This window comes from Lepisosteus platostomus, chromosome 2 (genome assembly GCF_059453375.1).
Source record: "Lepisosteus platostomus isolate fLepPlt1 chromosome 2, fLepPlt1.hap1, whole genome shotgun sequence".
In the NCBI taxonomy this organism is placed as follows: domain Eukaryota; kingdom Metazoa; phylum Chordata; class Actinopteri; order Semionotiformes; family Lepisosteidae; genus Lepisosteus; species Lepisosteus platostomus.
In genome coordinates, this window is record NC_142612.1 from 572951 (window position 1) to 590812 (window position 17862).

At 36.3% G+C, this 17862-nt stretch overlaps 1 protein-coding gene across 19 annotated transcripts in view; it reads right to left on the reverse strand.

The window, feature by feature from the left end:
• lmo7a (LIM domain 7a) overlaps nucleotides 1-17862 on the reverse strand; it is a 72418-nt gene that overhangs the window by 41799 nt on the left and 12757 nt on the right. For 16 of the 19 annotated variants that reach the window (XM_088644435.1, XM_088644451.1, XM_088644448.1 and 13 more), the window contains exons 3-5: nucleotides 14661-14731; nucleotides 10876-10945; nucleotides 3132-3238 (exon numbers count right to left, since the gene is read on the reverse strand). In XM_088644435.1, coding sequence (XP_088500561.1) covers nucleotides 3132-3238; nucleotides 10876-10945; nucleotides 14661-14731 — 248 coding nt within the window. The remainder of the gene's footprint in view (nucleotides 1-3131; nucleotides 3239-10875; nucleotides 10946-14660; nucleotides 14732-17862) is intronic. The other 3 variants (XM_088644445.1, XM_088644440.1, XM_088644446.1) reach the window with 1 other exon arrangement.

Below are 17862 nucleotides of genomic sequence, written 5' to 3' on the forward strand. Positions count from 1 at the left end.
TTTGGTACTTTTTGGTTTGGATTTATCATTAGGAATGGGGCCGACATTAGCAATTGTATGGTCAATGGCGAATATCCTAGTATTGATTGACAGCTGGAAAAGTTGTCCTGTATACAATCATTAAGTAAGAGAGAGAATATCAATCGTCCCTGCAGCTTAATTTTTACTGAAAAAAACAAATCACTGAAATACTGATAGGCTGCCTTAGAGCAAACCCCAGAACAAATACCGGTTAACCCCAGAACAAATACCGGTTTGCCAGCTATCAGACTCAAATTGACATGTGGAAACACCTGCTAATTAATAATTTTTCCTGGTGAGGAATTGGCACAGTCTAGAGTGCACAAATCTAAGGATACAAGCACCTACAGATGAGGACAGGTAATTGCCAGCAAATTTACTTTTAATTGTGATATATCTAGGAAATGGCAGCATTATTTAAGTAGTAATGTACAATTTTGTGAACTCCATCTACCCGCTTGTCTGAAAGTCTTGCAGTCCCTCCCATGCAGTATTTAAGTTAAAAATGTAAATTCTCCTTTAATGATGAGACGGATTCTTTGCATGCCATTTTGTTTGATAATCACATTAAATTTACTATCTTCTTATTAAAACCCAATGTAATCAGTTTTTCCAAGACAATAGATCTTCTAGGAACTGGATTCAAATATTCTCTATTAAGAAGTTATAAATCAATGTATAAATATATTATAGTTCTTATTCAAGATTACTAATGCAAAATGTTGGCATTTTAGCCGTTTAGCTGTTGGCACCTTCCCTACCTACCAAAATCAGTTATTCACAAATGCCCATTGAATTCAATTTTGAAAGCGGACCACAGACTCATCCCAACCCCGACTATGTCAGGTTATATGAAGCCTAAAACAGCCTTACTGCTGGTAATGCACATGCAATGCTGCTCATTTTCAAACTACAGGTATACTGAATAACCTGATCATATTATGGATCAGTTGTTTAAAAAAAATCAACAAACCAAATAAACATAGAAAGCCATTTTAGCTGTTTCTCTAATTAGAGGAATGTCTAAAAGAAAATGGGGGTTATAACATGATATAAAACCACACCAGATAACACAAGAAGTCAATTTTCAGCCGTGTTAGTGGTGACTTTTTATGGGCCTTTATATAAATGTCAATGAATGAAAGAAAATGCTCTAAATAAAGTGCTTACTCTATAGAGTCTTGTCACCATTCCATTCAACCCAATGTCAAAAAGTGACCTTCCAGTTCTAAAATTAGGGGCAGTCTCTTGAGAATGGCACAGCCCGCGCACACAGTTTTTGTTGGATTTAATGTAGCTGACAAGTCCATGTTTCTGAGTAGGATAATAGCATCAATCATTTCAATTTATCAGAATGCCTTTCTGGTTGCTAGGTACAACAGGGTGTGGTAAAACTCGCAGAGCAAAGCTGTCCCTTTGTTTGACTTGCTAGCAGCACCTGTTCTGACAGCTCTGCAAGCCGTCAGTGAGAAGCCAAGAGATTACAGTGTATACACAGAATATATTACAATGTATAATTGAGGACACGTATTGAGTGTGATTCCATATCAAAGTATGTGGATCAGGGCCACTTTGCATACCATCCTCCATGACTATGGAATGCAGAACCACAATGCAACAAGGCAAAGAAGATCATTTTAACAGCAGAGTTAAGTTCTGTTTACAGTCAGACAAGTCATACCACTCATGGACTGCTGCCCTTACTAACATGTCAAAACACTTTGGGGAAAAAAAGTTAAGTGCTATATACAAAAAATGAACAAAGTAATACATCGGTTCAATGATAACAAATACCCAAGATAACCTTTATTTATGCAGTTATCTATTAAACTATGACAAGAATTGTATTCCGACTATTAAATATTTAACGTTGCTTTTCATAGAATATAATCTATATATCACTGGTTATACTTTTATCTAAACATGTTCAAACTAATACTTTTTTCCTCTAGTGGTTATATATAGAAACCTGTTCAGTCTGCACCATAAATCTGTTATACAATAAAAAAAAAAACATACTGTACACCTACATTCAATCATTATTTTAGAAAATTCCCCAGCATTTAAGGATAGACTGTTGTGTGCAGCTGGTAACATTTCCAGAATAAATGATAACGAAGCTGATAATTAAAAAATTAAAAACTGAGTTCACTGCATTTGATTCATCCCTCAAAGATGAATTAGCTGACACACCTGTGGAGGGATCCTCAACAGGTTGATCAACATACCTTATTGACCAAAGTGCTAACTCATTCAATGCCAAGGCCTAAACTGGCATCTTATTCTTAATTTAGCAACATAAAAACGGCAAAATAAAATGAAAGCCATTGTTTAAAGAGTGAAGATCTTCACGTTTTGATAATTTGTACTGTATAATACTTTATCTTCACTATATGTACTGTCATTGAGTACAATTTCGCCTGTGAAAAGTAAAACCTTTTCTGTCTTTCAAGAAACCTGCATAAAGAACCCCTTGAGTGATTGCTACTACTGGCTACTGCTTACTGGTTGTTTACTGGAAGGAATACATGAGTACAGGAGACAGACCCTGTATTAAAGCTTAACAACAACACCAAACAGATATTTAGACCATCAAGCAAACTATCACCACAGCCGTACTTTCAACGCATTGAGAAATTATTCGGTAGCTCTGCTCTCTGTAGCTCACTTTCATTACATAACATAAAATCACTTGAGTCAACCATGTCGCATGAGGTGAAAGGGACAAGACAAACGCTCAGCAGTATGTAAATTATGCTGCAAACAGTATTCAAATATCCCAAGGCTTCCTGAAGATACAGGGACACTCAATAACAGTATTTCCACGTTTACTCCACTTTAAAGATAAGCGCCCTGTCCCTATTCATCTCTCAGGTGTTTTACATACCAAGAAAAAAGTGTTGCAGCAATCCTTTTATACTTTAACACAGTCAACAAACAGAAAAAATACCAGAGACTGACAAATTAAACAAAAAAAGTGTTAATAGCCAACATTAGATTTAATTACACCACTTGCTGGCATCTCAACAGATCACAATGTGCTCAACACTGCTTTGATTTTAAGCAACCTCATTTGTTTTTTTAGTTATTTAATGATTAATAAAACTTACTTGACAGTGACTCGAGTTGACAAATCTTGTAAATCTCCTGGATGAAACAACTGTGCTTCTTTCAATCCAAGCCGTCCACAAGCCTTCAGGAACACATTAACGTTGTCCTGTAAGCGGAGAAGGAAAGTGGCTGCTTAGGCCCACAAAACCACAGGACAATTCTCTAGGAAACACACTCCCGAATTTCTGATCCAAAGTCCACTTCTTCAATAAACCAGACAGGGAAATGCTGCAGCAAACAGTGACAACATATAATGTGCAGGCAGCCCTGTGTGACGGCAATGATTGACTCTTCAAACATTACCTGTTATAGAGTTTCTGCACCGTGAGTGGGAAGTACCCAGCCAGCCAGGCGTCACAGTCCGTCAGAAGACCCACCCTCGTCAATGTGACAGGCTGTACCCAAAGAGCCATGCTGCCTCTCCGCCCCTCCCAACACCAACTCACTTTCTCACCCACCCAGAAACTGTCAGCTACTCGGGTGTGAGCGCTGAAGTATTCCCTGCCTGCACCTTAGCCGAGAAATACATTAGGAATCTAAGTTTATTATTTTGGAGACGTACGGTTACCATGCACACTTTCTTTATGTAGCACATACAGTAGGCATGATGACAAGCAAAGGGGCATGGCAATCTTATTCTCTCAGTCTCTCAAAACAAAGGTGTGGTGGCATCTGGAATGTTGCCACTGGCAAGAGTATGTGCATGATTTGACACCTTAGAAGAGGAAAGAGTACAGCTGCAGTGATCCAGCCAGAACAAAAAATTAAAGAACCGTATAAACCCATTCATATACACAGATTATATATGCAGGCTATTTCTCAAACAGTATTAATCCCCACCAAATAATAGCCTCTTTGGGTAGCAGACATTTAACAAATACACAGTTAAGATAAGAGAATACCAACTTTCAAGCTGCTTTTGTTCAGTATTTGTCTTGTATAAAGACCCAATCACTTATAGATTAGGAAGAGAAACCGTGTCTTCTTCTATGGAATACATATGATTTGGACATTAGAGTTGTATTACATAAATATACACTTCTTGTACACAAATGCTTGCAGGATTCTGAATGGTGTTACTTAAATTAAATCTAACCAACTCCTGTAATTCTGCTAACCTCCCACCCCCCGTGATTACAGGTTTGGCTGCTCTATATGAAATTCAAAATTATTAAGAGATGAGAAAAGACCAGCAGAAACTGTATCTCACTTCATGTCAACCCTTCCAGCAGTTTTTGAGGTCCATACCACAAGCAAATGTTTGACCCTCATGTCACATGCAACTTAACTTAACCACCAAATCACTGGTGAACATTTCAGAAATCTTCTCTACTCTGAAGCCTGAAACTGTAATAAAACAGGATTTAAGGCAACTTCAGAATCCAGTGAACTAGGATGTTAACTGAACACAAGGGATTAACAGAAATATAATTGAGAATGGCAGAAAGATGTTTGAAAATAAAGGATTATACAAATAACCTGAATAGGAGTTGATTAAATTAACATCATTATTCAAAAGGTATCATTGTGCATTACCAGAGCATGCCCAGACTTTTTACCCGGTTTAAATTACAGTTCTTATGCCCATTCACACGTTATTGTCATAATGATATTTTTACCAAGCTTTCAAAATGCATCTGGAATAACGGAAAAGGTACAATTAAGTTAAAAAATGAGATATTCTTAAAAGGCAACACCAGTAACATAACATTAATCATTTTCTTTCATTTTTTTATTTTCTATAGTTTGAATTTAAGACCAATAAGAAATCTTTCCTTATTAATGTGAATATTATCCTAATGTTGATGTACCAGTGTGTACATTGAGGTGTGACAATCACACCAACACTCACTAAGGCAGACAAAAGATTGCAGATTTGACTTCAAACTATTTGTTCATACACATTTCTGAAAGGAAAATAAACTTTAAAAAATGATTAAAAATATGGATTATCTTAAAACAGTCAACATTCTTGAGCGTCAAACTGTGATTTTTATTTGCTATATAACCAAGGTACAATTACAGACTGGGTGTGTTCTACTACATTCTTGACATTTTCCTTTGACATGATTCAAGAATAAGATTAATCTAATTTTCCTACATGAATAATCAATAACTTTAAATACTTATCTAATAGTTACCAAAAAACATGAGAGACAAAACCAAATTACTTGACAAATTACTTTGTATCCTTTGTTTCATTTAGAATACAAAATACTTATGTATCCTAAACGATTATACTTTTCGAAATCTTTCACCCCCCAAAATGCATGAAGTCAATATAATTATTTACTGCTACTGTTTCAGACTTTGCCCATGACAGTACTAAGCAACACTGTACAGTTTATCATGCTGTCAAATTAACCTTTTCATTACATAAATATATCCTGTGCTTAAAAAGTTTTTAAAAGAGTTTGTCGTCATATCTGTCTCACTCAAAACTGCTTAGGTTTCTATAATATTGTTGGAGTGCCTTATTTTGTTTTTAGACCTTTATCAACATTTAATCCAAGGTATGAAACAATCAATAAGACCAATCTAATAGTAATCTTTTCTGCTTACTTTTATTTCTTTAGTCTGCAATTATCTTAACCATGTCTCCTTCATGGGTAAATAACCTGAAAGAGGTTAATCTAGAAGCATTGACTTCACTGTATACAATCAACTTTTAAAACATTGAAGAGCATGCCAAGACATAAACTTAAGTTGCTTTTGTTGGCATGCAATACTGAGCATGCAAAAATAAAGGCAGGATGTAAAACTGTCACTAGTGTAATAGTACAAGGAGAGCTTGCATTATCTAGTCAAAATGTCCAGTATGTGATTCAAACACTTTGGCTCAAATTGTTGAACTTTGGTAATAAAGCCAAGAGCAAAGATCCCCCTCAGTTCTCTCACAGCATTATCTTGATTTGAAACACTTCAAAACATTATCAACTAGTAATAAACACAACTTGCTTTATACAGAGTTTAAAGCACTGTAAGGCAATTTTGCTTCCACTTAACGTTTTTTTCTAGACAAGAAGAAAACGAAAAGAGTCAAAAAGTTCAGATTCAAGTTAGGTGTCATGTTCTAATACAGGGAAAACACAAGGGAAACAGTTGATCAGAACTACAGCTGGTCAACTGTAATGGAAAATTACTGATCTATTTCCATCCCACATATTTTTTATTCTTTGGTAAACTAGCCATGGCTGAATTAAGAAAAAAACAAGGCTTCTCAAATTTATATAATTGAGGTCTTTAACTGGTCATTAGTATGATAAATGTAACAATACCGATGCTGGCTGCACTCAAGTATTAAGTGGCCAAGATGTAAAGCACCACATTTTGATAACCCATGAAGTACCTTGTTATTATGAAAACAAAATGCATATATGGATAAACAGAAAAATAAAATCAGAAGAAAAAAAACGAGATCACTTTCTTCCTATAGTTTAATTCAGCTGAACAAAATCTTCATTTAGAGCAGAGTAATGTCCAGGCGATAGAAGAATGTTGTACGCAGTCACCAAAGAGATACCTTATTAGATGGAAAACTCAAAGAAGTCACTCTTAAAGAGACGGACATTATTCGCTGAGTTACCCTCACTCACTGCAGAAAGGAAAGCGCTACATGTGCTGCTTAAAAATACAAATAAAAGGTTGGTCATTTTAAAACATAAGAGAGCTTAATGGGACATACAGTCCATTTTATTGTTAAATGTAGGCTTCAGGAGATTTTCACTAAATATTTTTAGCTACGCAAAGGCCTAGATTTACTACATTATCGCCACCAGAAAGGCATAATTAAATACAGGGGAAGTATCAGGTTAACTAAACTTGAAAGTATAAATATTTTTAATAGCTGGCACTTAGTTATGACAAGTATTCTGATCTAATACACATTTCTATCAAAGTGGTATGTTCCTAAACTACTGTAAAAGAGGCATACTGTACATGCCAGGTTTTGGCTGTCACAATGACAATTTATCTAATATTAATATGAAATGAGAATACATTAGATATGCATGTTAAAAGAAATATATCAAGAGCTCTTCAGCAGCCTGCCATCTGTTTGGGAGGTTCTGCCAGTTCTTTACAACAGTTTATCACTACACCAATTTTAAACCACTTGGAAAACCTTTAGATGCATATTTACTGAATATTAAAGGTTACCATGGAAAGAAAATCTGCATTAAGGTATCCATTGTGAAAATTACTTGTAATCCCTGTTTGAAATGCATACGGTGGAGGTTAAAAGCACATACACATTGTCATAGGATGTTGGGCAATGAATCAAGCGCTGCTGGAACAGAACGGCAGAAACCTTGAACAGTCAGACACCAGGAATTGTTTCTCTTGACAGGATTCCTGCAGCACCAAGTATCGCTAATAGCTATGTCCTGTCTGGTTCTGGGGTTTGCAGTTATAAATAAGATTTGCAAAGGAACTTCAATTCCACACAGACAGGTAAAGACTTTTGTCTGTAAAGCCCTCTTCAGGTGTGAGGGGAAGAGTGGGAGAGAGCAGAAATACGAGAGAGAGGTGGATGGGAATGAAATGAAAAGATGAGCACTGGAAAGGGGTTGGGGAAAAAAGGGATAAAGAGATGAAAAGGCAGGAGACAAAAGGTGTGGAAGGTAGCAATCTGAAAATGGAATGGAGAGATTGTGAACCAAACGTAAATCATTTTAGATTCTAATGTCTTTTTAGTATAAGAGTCTTTGAATCCTTATGAAATGGCAGAAAGGGAGATCAGTTATCATCACAAATAGGAGAGGTAAAGCAGATGACTATTAGCTTGTAGAAACAGATCCATCCACCCATTTTCTAAGCACTTTATCCAAATACAGGATCATGGGGAAGCCGGAACCTATCCTCGCAAACAGAACTAAGAACATCAGTCCATCAACAGGCAGACATGGACACGAACACCCTCATACCAGGACCAATTTTCCCAGAACACTATTAAACTACCAGTATGTCTTTGGACTGTGGAAGGAAACAGCAATGCTAACCAATTCACCACCATGTCACCTGTGCTTGAAGAAATCCTTAATCTTTATTTGTCTGATATGGGTTTATGAAAGGGTTTGGCAGTCTTCCTCATGTTTCACTAATGTTTAGCTTATGTTTAGCTAATGCTAGGTCACTCTCTACTACAAGAAATTGCAATGAAATTTCAGAACACATACAGTATGGTACCCTCCTTTATTATCCTGAAATTATGAGGGGGAGTGCGAATGCACGAGCTGCTGGCTACTTTTCACAGGTGATACATGCTTCTGTTGCCTGACATGGACAGTGACTAGATGTTTAATAGAACTATGCACAAGAAGGCTGAAGAGATGGCATGATCAGCAATAAATAATAATTGTACACCTCAGATCTGGGGTAGAAGTGTTTAACAGAGAACTACGAGTTACTAATCTTTACAAATTTTAAAACTGTGATCCAGCTAGCTTAATATGCACAGCTCAGTAGTTTTGATCTGCCACAGTTCTACTCTGACATGACAGGGAAGCATTAAAGTAGGTTCATGTGATTCCTTGCTAGTGTTCCAAGATTAAGCTTATGACTTACGAAAACTGTCAAAACTATTTATCAAGAAGCCATGAAAGTTCAAATTATTTGCTGAAGTACCTAAAATGTAATAAGCTTTGTTTTGGTCAACCCCGTTAAACAGATCAATCAGTACCAAAGACAAATATGCTCTAGTATCCAATTGTTAGAGGAATGTTAAGAGGGGAGTATGGATTATTTTCAGCCAATAGTTTATATAAAATAGGACTTTGTTTACTTTATTTAAAACAAAAAAAAATGCAAGAAATTTTGAAGGCTTCCTACCAAGTCAAGCCCATCTACTTGAATAGTGTGAGTGAATTTCAGGTACACAAAGGGGAAACTAGAATGATACCTACCAATAGGTTTGCTATTGAAAGTCCGGTTTCTGCTGAGGAATGGTTTGCAGTACATATAGTAATACACATCTAAAAAAGAACACAATGGCAGCTACGTGACCATCCTATTTGAATATCTGAATAGGATGCCACTCCATTGTAGGAAAACCACCCACAGGGATAATGTCAAGACAGCGACCAACCTACCCTGCATTTCTCCAGGAGTTCAGCTCCCTTTCAGTGGTAAGGGCCTAATATGCACAATCTACACAGCAGGGACTCCTGACAAGAAAAGGAACTGGCTGCTGCTCAATTAAAACAAATCTTTGTGATATTTGTTGTAAGCTGCAGTCTTTATCTTTCCTTAGCAGTTCCAATTGCAACTCATTAAGTTACAGAAATTCAAAAAATGTCTGTCTGGTGCAATTAACTGCCTGAGGTTCAACACCATGAAGTCATTGCCGTTTCCTCAGCCTCCAGTTCCACTAAAATTAAATAGTCTCTTGTGGTAATTTGATAGGCCACAAAACTGCAGGCTTTGCTTCCAGATTGGTAAAAGGTTCAAGTGTACATGTCAATATTATTTAAAAAAAAACAGTCTTGAGTTTCACAGAATTTGGGAATCCTACATGAATACAAACTCAAATCATCAGAAGTATAATGCTTTTGGATTTTTTTTACCAAATGGAGGTGTCAGGTTGACAAAAGGTTATTGTGAAAGTATGGTAAAGCCGGTGGAATTAATGTGGGCAGAAGATGATGATGATAACAATAGAAACATAATAGTATCTGCCTTTTCTTTATCCTCTGAATAATAATACATATACGACACCCAAAGAAGGTTCCACAACCAAAACGTGCCGACGCAGCTACCCACCTTAACTACTTTGAAGATGAAAATTCAAAATTTACAAAAAATATATAAATTGGGTCTAGGAAGAAGGTTGCAATTTTTTCTGAAAAAAAGCTACTGTTAGAAAGCTTTCCAAATGCCTCTCAACCTAATCTTACTCTACTTCTCTGCATTGCACAGGGTTAGCACTGTTTCCTATCCAAAACCAGCATGTAAAACTTAGCAAGTATTTATGGATAATTAATATTTTACAGCACTTTTTCAGAAAATTGCTTCAGCCTATGTCTGGACTATGAAAATTTACCCACTAAACATATTAGTGGATAAATATCAACTGGAGAATAAAAGCCTGTTTTCACAAAATTCGGAATGTTCCACAGATGCTTCTAAATGTAGTAAAATCGAATTTATTTCTACATTTATTTTTGCCTGGGACAGCTGTCTGCAATTATGTACAATGCTGGTCATTTTAGAATGGTCTGGAAACGTTACTAGAAGCAGCCTTTAATCTGGAACCTCAGTCAGAATGGATATGGCACATTTTAAAAGAACCACACTGCAAGCACACTGAGAAACTATCTTTGCCATTACAGATAATTTCTAGTTAGAAAAGCAAAAAAAACATAACTTTTCATGTTTAAATTTGCTTCAGAAACCACATCTATAAATAAATGTTCACTTCAAAACCGATTTACAGCCCTTGGAGATACACAGTTATGATTCAGAAAGATGTATTTTTTGTGTGTTTTTCAATGTAAATGGTTAGATAACCGATGTGGAAGTCTGGAGTGTGAACCCACAAAGTAAGAGAGTGAACACAATGTTGAGTGACTATATAACTTTTTTTAAACCAGCATATTCTGTATTTACCCGTTTACCAGTTCTCATACTGTTAGCAAGCCCTACATTTCGAAAGTTGTATAATAAACACTTCTGGTACATTTTGGCAGAGAAAACAATAAAAATCATGGTACCTCCATGAATTACTAAAAGCATCTGTGAACTTACCAAGCCAGCTATTGGAGTGGACAACCTGTTGACTTTCTTTATAATCCCGGGTTTAATCTTATTTATCAGGCTGGAAAAGAAAAGAGAAAGAGGTTCAGTTTACAGCAAGCACCAACAGTGCCGCTTCATGGAAATAACATTTTATTACTTCCTATAATGCTAGCCACCTGGCTCTGTTTACTCCATTCCCAACATTCAATGTGAAATGAGAAACACCATTGAGAAATATACCAGAACAAACATATCTGAGAGTCATACATGTATAAAAGTATTTTGACTTGTCAACATCCTACTAAAAATAGACAAATGTTCAAGTAAAATCCAACTACTGTTATTTTATATAAAAGTATATTATATATACACAGTATATAACATTTTATATAACAGGATAGAACAGGCACAACAGATGGTTAATCTCTTTTCATCTAAAATATTATTACATGACAACATACCTCAGAGTCACTCACACTGTGTCATAGCAGTATAAAACACATGTACATACAAAAACCATCTCATACACCATATACAGTAGGTGTTAAATTTCTTATTGGACTGATTGTGCTAATATCTACACATGACACACACGATCCCAAACTATACATACTTTTGCATAGTAGTTTTACATGATTTGTGGCTTCACGGTTTGAGATCATCCTTGATTTTGTGGTTTTGAATGTGACTGAAATGGCAGTTGAGTGCCCAAGCCGCGCAGCCCACAGAACAGTCACACACACAGCACCAAGCACATATCCCCTGGGCCAATGCTCCTGGGAGCTCCAGGGACTGAGGCCACTGTAAACAGGCTCATTAGGCACCACGAGTCTCATAACATGCACAGCACTTACATTAAGAAACGACAGTCTAAATACATGTAGTGAACTTATTTCTGCTCGTAAATGTCTCCATTATAACAAATAAATCCTGTCTGAAATACCCTTATTTAGCTCTGTAAGCCCATTAAATCACTTATGCATGTGCCTCCGTTTTTATGAATGCCTAAACCAAAAAGGGGTGTTGTACTTTTTTAGCAATATACTGTACCTGAGTAGCCAAAATGTCATGGGCATCAGGCAGTACTATATTCTTTTTATCAGATCGCCAAACTACCAATAACTTTGTTTTAATGATGCTGTAAAATTCTTAATGAAATCACTCTTAATTCATTCTTAAGCAAATCCCTACTCCTGTGAAAAGGTACACAAACCTATTCGCAATACAAAGGAAATTTCAGTGTCTCAAATTAGGAAAGGTAATGTTACCAACCCATGACTACTGGAATCAACAGTTATAAAACAGGTCCCCACACAATGAGCACCATGAGATATTTAGAAAAGACCATTGTCGTTAAAAGGGCAAACAGACTACAGTGCACCATTTAAAAAAACTTCACGTTCTATATGTATATATTTTTTTAATATTGATGAGTAAACTGAGTAAATCTAACTTATCTTAATAGTTATGTAAAATCACTTCTGCACAAAAAGTATGTAAACCAAGTAGAGTACAATATAGTACATCAGTATCTCACCATTGGAATATACACAATCCAGGATTCTAAGTCTATGCAGTTACCTTAAGAGTTTGAAGCATTCCACATTTTGTTTTGATACATTAAAAAACATAATTCTTACATTGGTCTACATTAAAGAAACAAAGTAACAAATTAGTTCAAGTAGGTGGCTGTGTCAGCATGCATAGGCTATAAAGGAACAAGTAAAAGTTGGTTTTTCCATGCTGAAAAGAAAAGTAATCTTCATTTTTACCAAAAGAAAAGTAATCTTTTCTTTTCAGCATGGAATAAACGTTTGCTTGTTCCATTATTAGCTTTTCATCTGCTAGTGGTACTTGCTCTTTTACCAAATGAAAATCTACAATCAAGCACAGGGTTTGTAATTTGCAACTGGTGGCAGAGTAAACGTCTTAACTTAATCCTGGCCTTTGCTGAACTGAGTACTTGTTACACATCTAAAAATGCCTAGTCATGACTGTATATAATTGTTAATTTTTTACTCCTTCATTACTGCCATTCTGACTTTAAAGAATTGCTGTCTTAATTTAAAATACGAAAACTTTACAAATCAGAAACCATGTTAAAAACTCTGGTTCGGCCTGAACAGCACATTAGATTAAGAATACATCACCAGTCATCTCATGCCAAACTGTCTGCATCACTGATCCCACACTGAAAACAGCATGTTAAGACCAGTTTTATCTGCTGAAGTATCACAGTAATTAGTGAAGTCACAGAAATGGCACCTTCACGTCCTAATGATTATATTTAAAAACCTTAGTAATCTTTGCAGTTTTCTTGCAACGCAGTTTTGCAATAATTTGAGTAAAAAAAGGTGGATTGCGGCAGGTTTAAAGTCAGTGGTTTTTCATAAGACGTGAACAGAGAGCTTCATGACATCAAACACAGGGAGTGTTCAGGAAGTTTCAACTAAATCATAAATCGGTGACAATTGACCAAAGCGTGGAAAAGGTAAACCCTCATTTTGTGCCTACAACCACATTACAAACTCGGTGGAAGGGCTTTCTCTTGTTATACATCTAAACTATAGAATACTATCCCCAATGAGATCAACAGTTTTTACATCCCATCTGAAAGTGAAAATAGCTTTTCATTAGCAATGTCAACTTTCTGAAAACTTTTAGACAATGCCTAGTATGAGTATGTTAATTTGCAATACTACTACTGCATTATATAAGGTTTAACAGCAAATGTGGAAGAAAACAGATCCCAAACAATCCTAAACAAGAAAGAAATCGTCTTAACAGCTGAATGACACACACGCCCAAAAGCTGATATATGCACCTTTCAAAAATGTGAACACATGTGGAAATGAGAACTAAATTTAGAGCATGAAATCAAGATGCAATTTGCTTCTGACCACAGAACTAGAACAGCAGTGCTATGCAACATCTGACCACAGTAATTAGGCTGCTGAGTCACAGAAATGGCACCTGCGCACAGATCCAGCCCAGCCCACGCAGACAGATCAGCCACAATTAATAAAGGAGATGATTGCCCCTCTGTGAGAGTGACCTTACAAAGCCAGTCACACAAACACACTAGGCAAAAGCGTCACCCCACTGAACCTAAGTGACTTCTCAGAAAAGAAGCTTGAGGATTGAATTTCTTGGCATCTGTTCCCAGTTCCTTAGCTACTGTGATATATTACAACAAACAGTGGTCTTGCTTGAGGAACCATACAGAGACTGTAGCAATCTTCAGAGACTTGGGCACTCCAATGAAAGAACATACAGTATATGAAATATATGAAAGAACCATTATCATTTGTTTAATAAAGGCACATGAGTATTTTTATCATCCTTTCTGGGGACTCTTAAGTGGATCAATTGAAGGGCATTTCTAAAGAGGAAACCTATATTTAGTAGTGTAAGTGGAGTTCAGTTTTGATGCAACTGAAGTTATTCATGAGAATAAAAACTGATAAAACGTATGATGAACCATGAATTTAAGGATTACTTTATTTGGTTACCTACTAGTCTTCTTTTACTTACCTTTGAAACAAACTGATTTGAGAAATGCCATATGCTTTTTCATGAGGAATATAAAATCCTACAAATCTACACATTTCTTACATCAACATGTATTGTATGTTCCAACAACTACGGTACTACGTCTAGTATTTATCCCTATGTGAATTGGCTGGCAAAACATGTTATAAATCCCAGACAAAAAATCAAATTTCACATTTTTACAAATATTCGCAAATAAAGCACACAAACCACGCAAAGTCTCAAGTTAGAAATTGACTTACTCGCACAGCAGGACTCCGTTTTCAAGTGCTGATCGAAAATTGTTACTTCCAAACTTCTTATTTGTCACCTCCTAGATTGTTGGTGGATAAAAAACAAATTGGTATTAAAATATGCAACAGATTTGTTTTAAAAAAAGAGAGTAATGATAAATTCTTTGAACAAGACAGAGTCCAACATTCTGCCACTGGTCGTTGGGCTCTGCTATGGTACATCTCGGTTTCTGAGCTCTTCGGCAGACACGGGTACCAGACTGCTACACGAAAAGTGATAAGAACCTCTGCAGGAATGTTACCATGTTGTTAATTACTAGCCTTAGGCTGCTTAAAATGCCCCTGCCAGGGTTCGATCAAGGTCACTACAGGATGACCACTCTTTTATATGAACTCTGCTACACCAGCAGATCAAGTCTTCTGCAGCAGAAACGTTCTACACCATCTAGGTTTGTGACGCGGTCACTGTGCTGAGCCTTGCAATGTATGAAGTGCATACGCAATCTATTTAATTTTTTTAAATGTAATTCTCATTGTAAGCAGTATGGCATTTCCAGAAGGTATTAATGTGTCACTTTAATTGTTTATATAGTTTATAATATTCTAAACAATTGACTTAACCTAACACACACTGTGCTTTAATGTGTCCAAAAAAGATTTTAAATCTACACAGACTAGTTACAGCCATGATTTCTTGAAGATCCCTTGCAACCTTGACAGATTTCCAAATCAAAGAAAATCCAGGAAATGAGAGTTCTATTTGTTGTTGTTTTCTGAAGAGATTCCGAGATCTACAGAAGACTTAAACGTACTAGCACAAAGGTTATCAAACCTCGGGTGGAGCGTTGGCTCTGTGGCTCAGGATCTGCGCCTGTGGCTGGAAGGTTGCCAGTTCGAATCCCACAGCCATCAGAGGAATCCTACTCTGTTGGGCCCCTGAGCAAGACCCTTAACCCCAACTGCTCCAGGGGCACTGTATAACCCTGCGCTCTGACACCAAGCTTCTCTCCCTGTCTGTCTTCAAATCTTTATTAAGGAGAAAACTCATTTAGTTTTGGGTTATTGAGATCATGCCAATCTCTTTTCTGAATATACTGTACGTAACATGTCATTGAGAGATTTAATCTACAACTGTTTTTTGCATTTGTATCAATTGTGGTTTAAATAAGCAAAGTTATATTGTACACACAAATTAGTACACATTTTTTTGCTGCAGGTCCATACTAGAAGTAGTTGTTGATCTACAGTATACTAAAATTCTGTTTATTTAGTGAGCTCTTTAATTTTTTGTTTGCAATGATAAACTTCATCTTTGTTCAGCAGGGGGTACAAGCGGACAGGATTTTTTGATTGCCATTGATGTACATATGACCAGTCCTACAGCATCTCGTTTTAATCCACAGTGTTTTTGTTGTAATTAGCTACCAGGACCAGCTCTTCTTCTTGTGAGAAACCAAAGCACAAACAGGTTAGGCTGGCTATAAACAAACTAGTCAGCCTCAATGGGTAGATTGGTCTAGGCATGTTCTCAATCTTTGTGTTTTCTGCTCGTTAAAAAGTTAAGCAACGTCACATTAACGTTGCAAAATAGTTGCACGTCTTGGTATGATACCTAGGTGTTGCTTTTCCTGTTTTCTGAAAGTGGAAGGGCTTTTAAAAACAACTTTCCAAATAACGACAATAATAGGAGAAAATTGCCTTTAGTGGCAAAAAAAATCTCTGCAAACGTCATAGTTGAATGCATTATAGCAACAGTGATTAATGAAAAACATATGTCCAGCAGTGTCTGTGAAGTTGCTACCACAAGACTGAGAAAAACAGGACATCTCTTGCTTGCCTGGCTTTATAGTCTTCTGTGGTTTGGATTCCAGTATAATGGTCTCAATTTTCTAGAGCTTCTTAAGGAAACCAATGCTGGCAAACTTCATTTGAAGCAGACAGCATATTAACTGTAACCCTCTTTCAAAGGCATTAATGGCCTATGTGAAATTTGCACAAAATTAAAATCAAACAGTTAATGTAATGTCTCTGGCTTTGAGGTACTGAACTTACTACTTGCTTTATTTATTTTTGTTTCACAACATAAACCTTTGTAAAACAACCATCAGAAAACACCAGGACACTGCAGGGAGTATATGAACTGCAGACTACAACCCTTAAGGCTTCAGGAACGACTGTACAATTCAAGAGTACCTCTGACATTTTTGCAGATTAAGGTCAAATTTAATATTTTTATATTTTCACAAATTACTCTTTTCCTTGTACAGTACATGCACGGATTATTTCAATTCAGAAACATGAATTCCAGGAGAACAAAGCCCTTATTTTATCGTTTTAAAATACAATAGGCTGTTTATAGCTCAACAATACAGGGAGATAGCCTTTCATGGTGTTTTCAAAAGCCAACCCAAGCAGCAGTAATAGAAGGTTGCTACAGAATGTCTAAATCTGTTATTAGAGGCTTCTCACTGGCAACTTTTATTCAGGGGGCAAAAAAGATTAACTTTGTTACAGAGTCCTTTGAATTACAGAACAATTACCACTGTTCGGGTACGTTTCTGTACCACTAAGGAAGTAAAATCTGTGTATTCAACATGCTTTCAGGGTGTGAAATCCTGACCCCTGGTGATACATTTGAGAGCCTTATAATTTGTACTAAATATCCTGCCATCTTATCTTGGTCTAGGAAAACTTAAGCCTTCTATGAAAAGGATACATTCTCTTAAAATATACTTAGCAAATACTTAAGACACTTACATAACATGGAATCCTACTATACATGTGATGTCTGCAAAAGGTTACAAAAAGAAAGAAGAAAAGAATGCACACACATTGTGTGTGGTAAAAAAAACAAAGTGGCAAAAATTGAATAGGCATACACCTTCGCCACTCCAAAACATATTACTACTTGTCAATGTTTTCACTTATACAAGAATATGTCCTGATAAAGACTTGTGCAAACTATTTTCCAAGCAAGCAAGCCAAGGCCATATCCTGACGAAGGTTTGTGTATGCCGAAGCACTGACAAGTGCTAATAAATGTATTTTTGAGCACTGAAGGTGTGCGCCCAAATAATTGTTTTTTTAAGGTATCTTCAGATCCTGGCTGTCAATAAAAAGTGTACCAGCTACTGATCAATACTAACAGCATAAAAGAACAACTGAAATATTCAATTTCCATTTATGTACTTTTGACATGAACTGGTTGTTA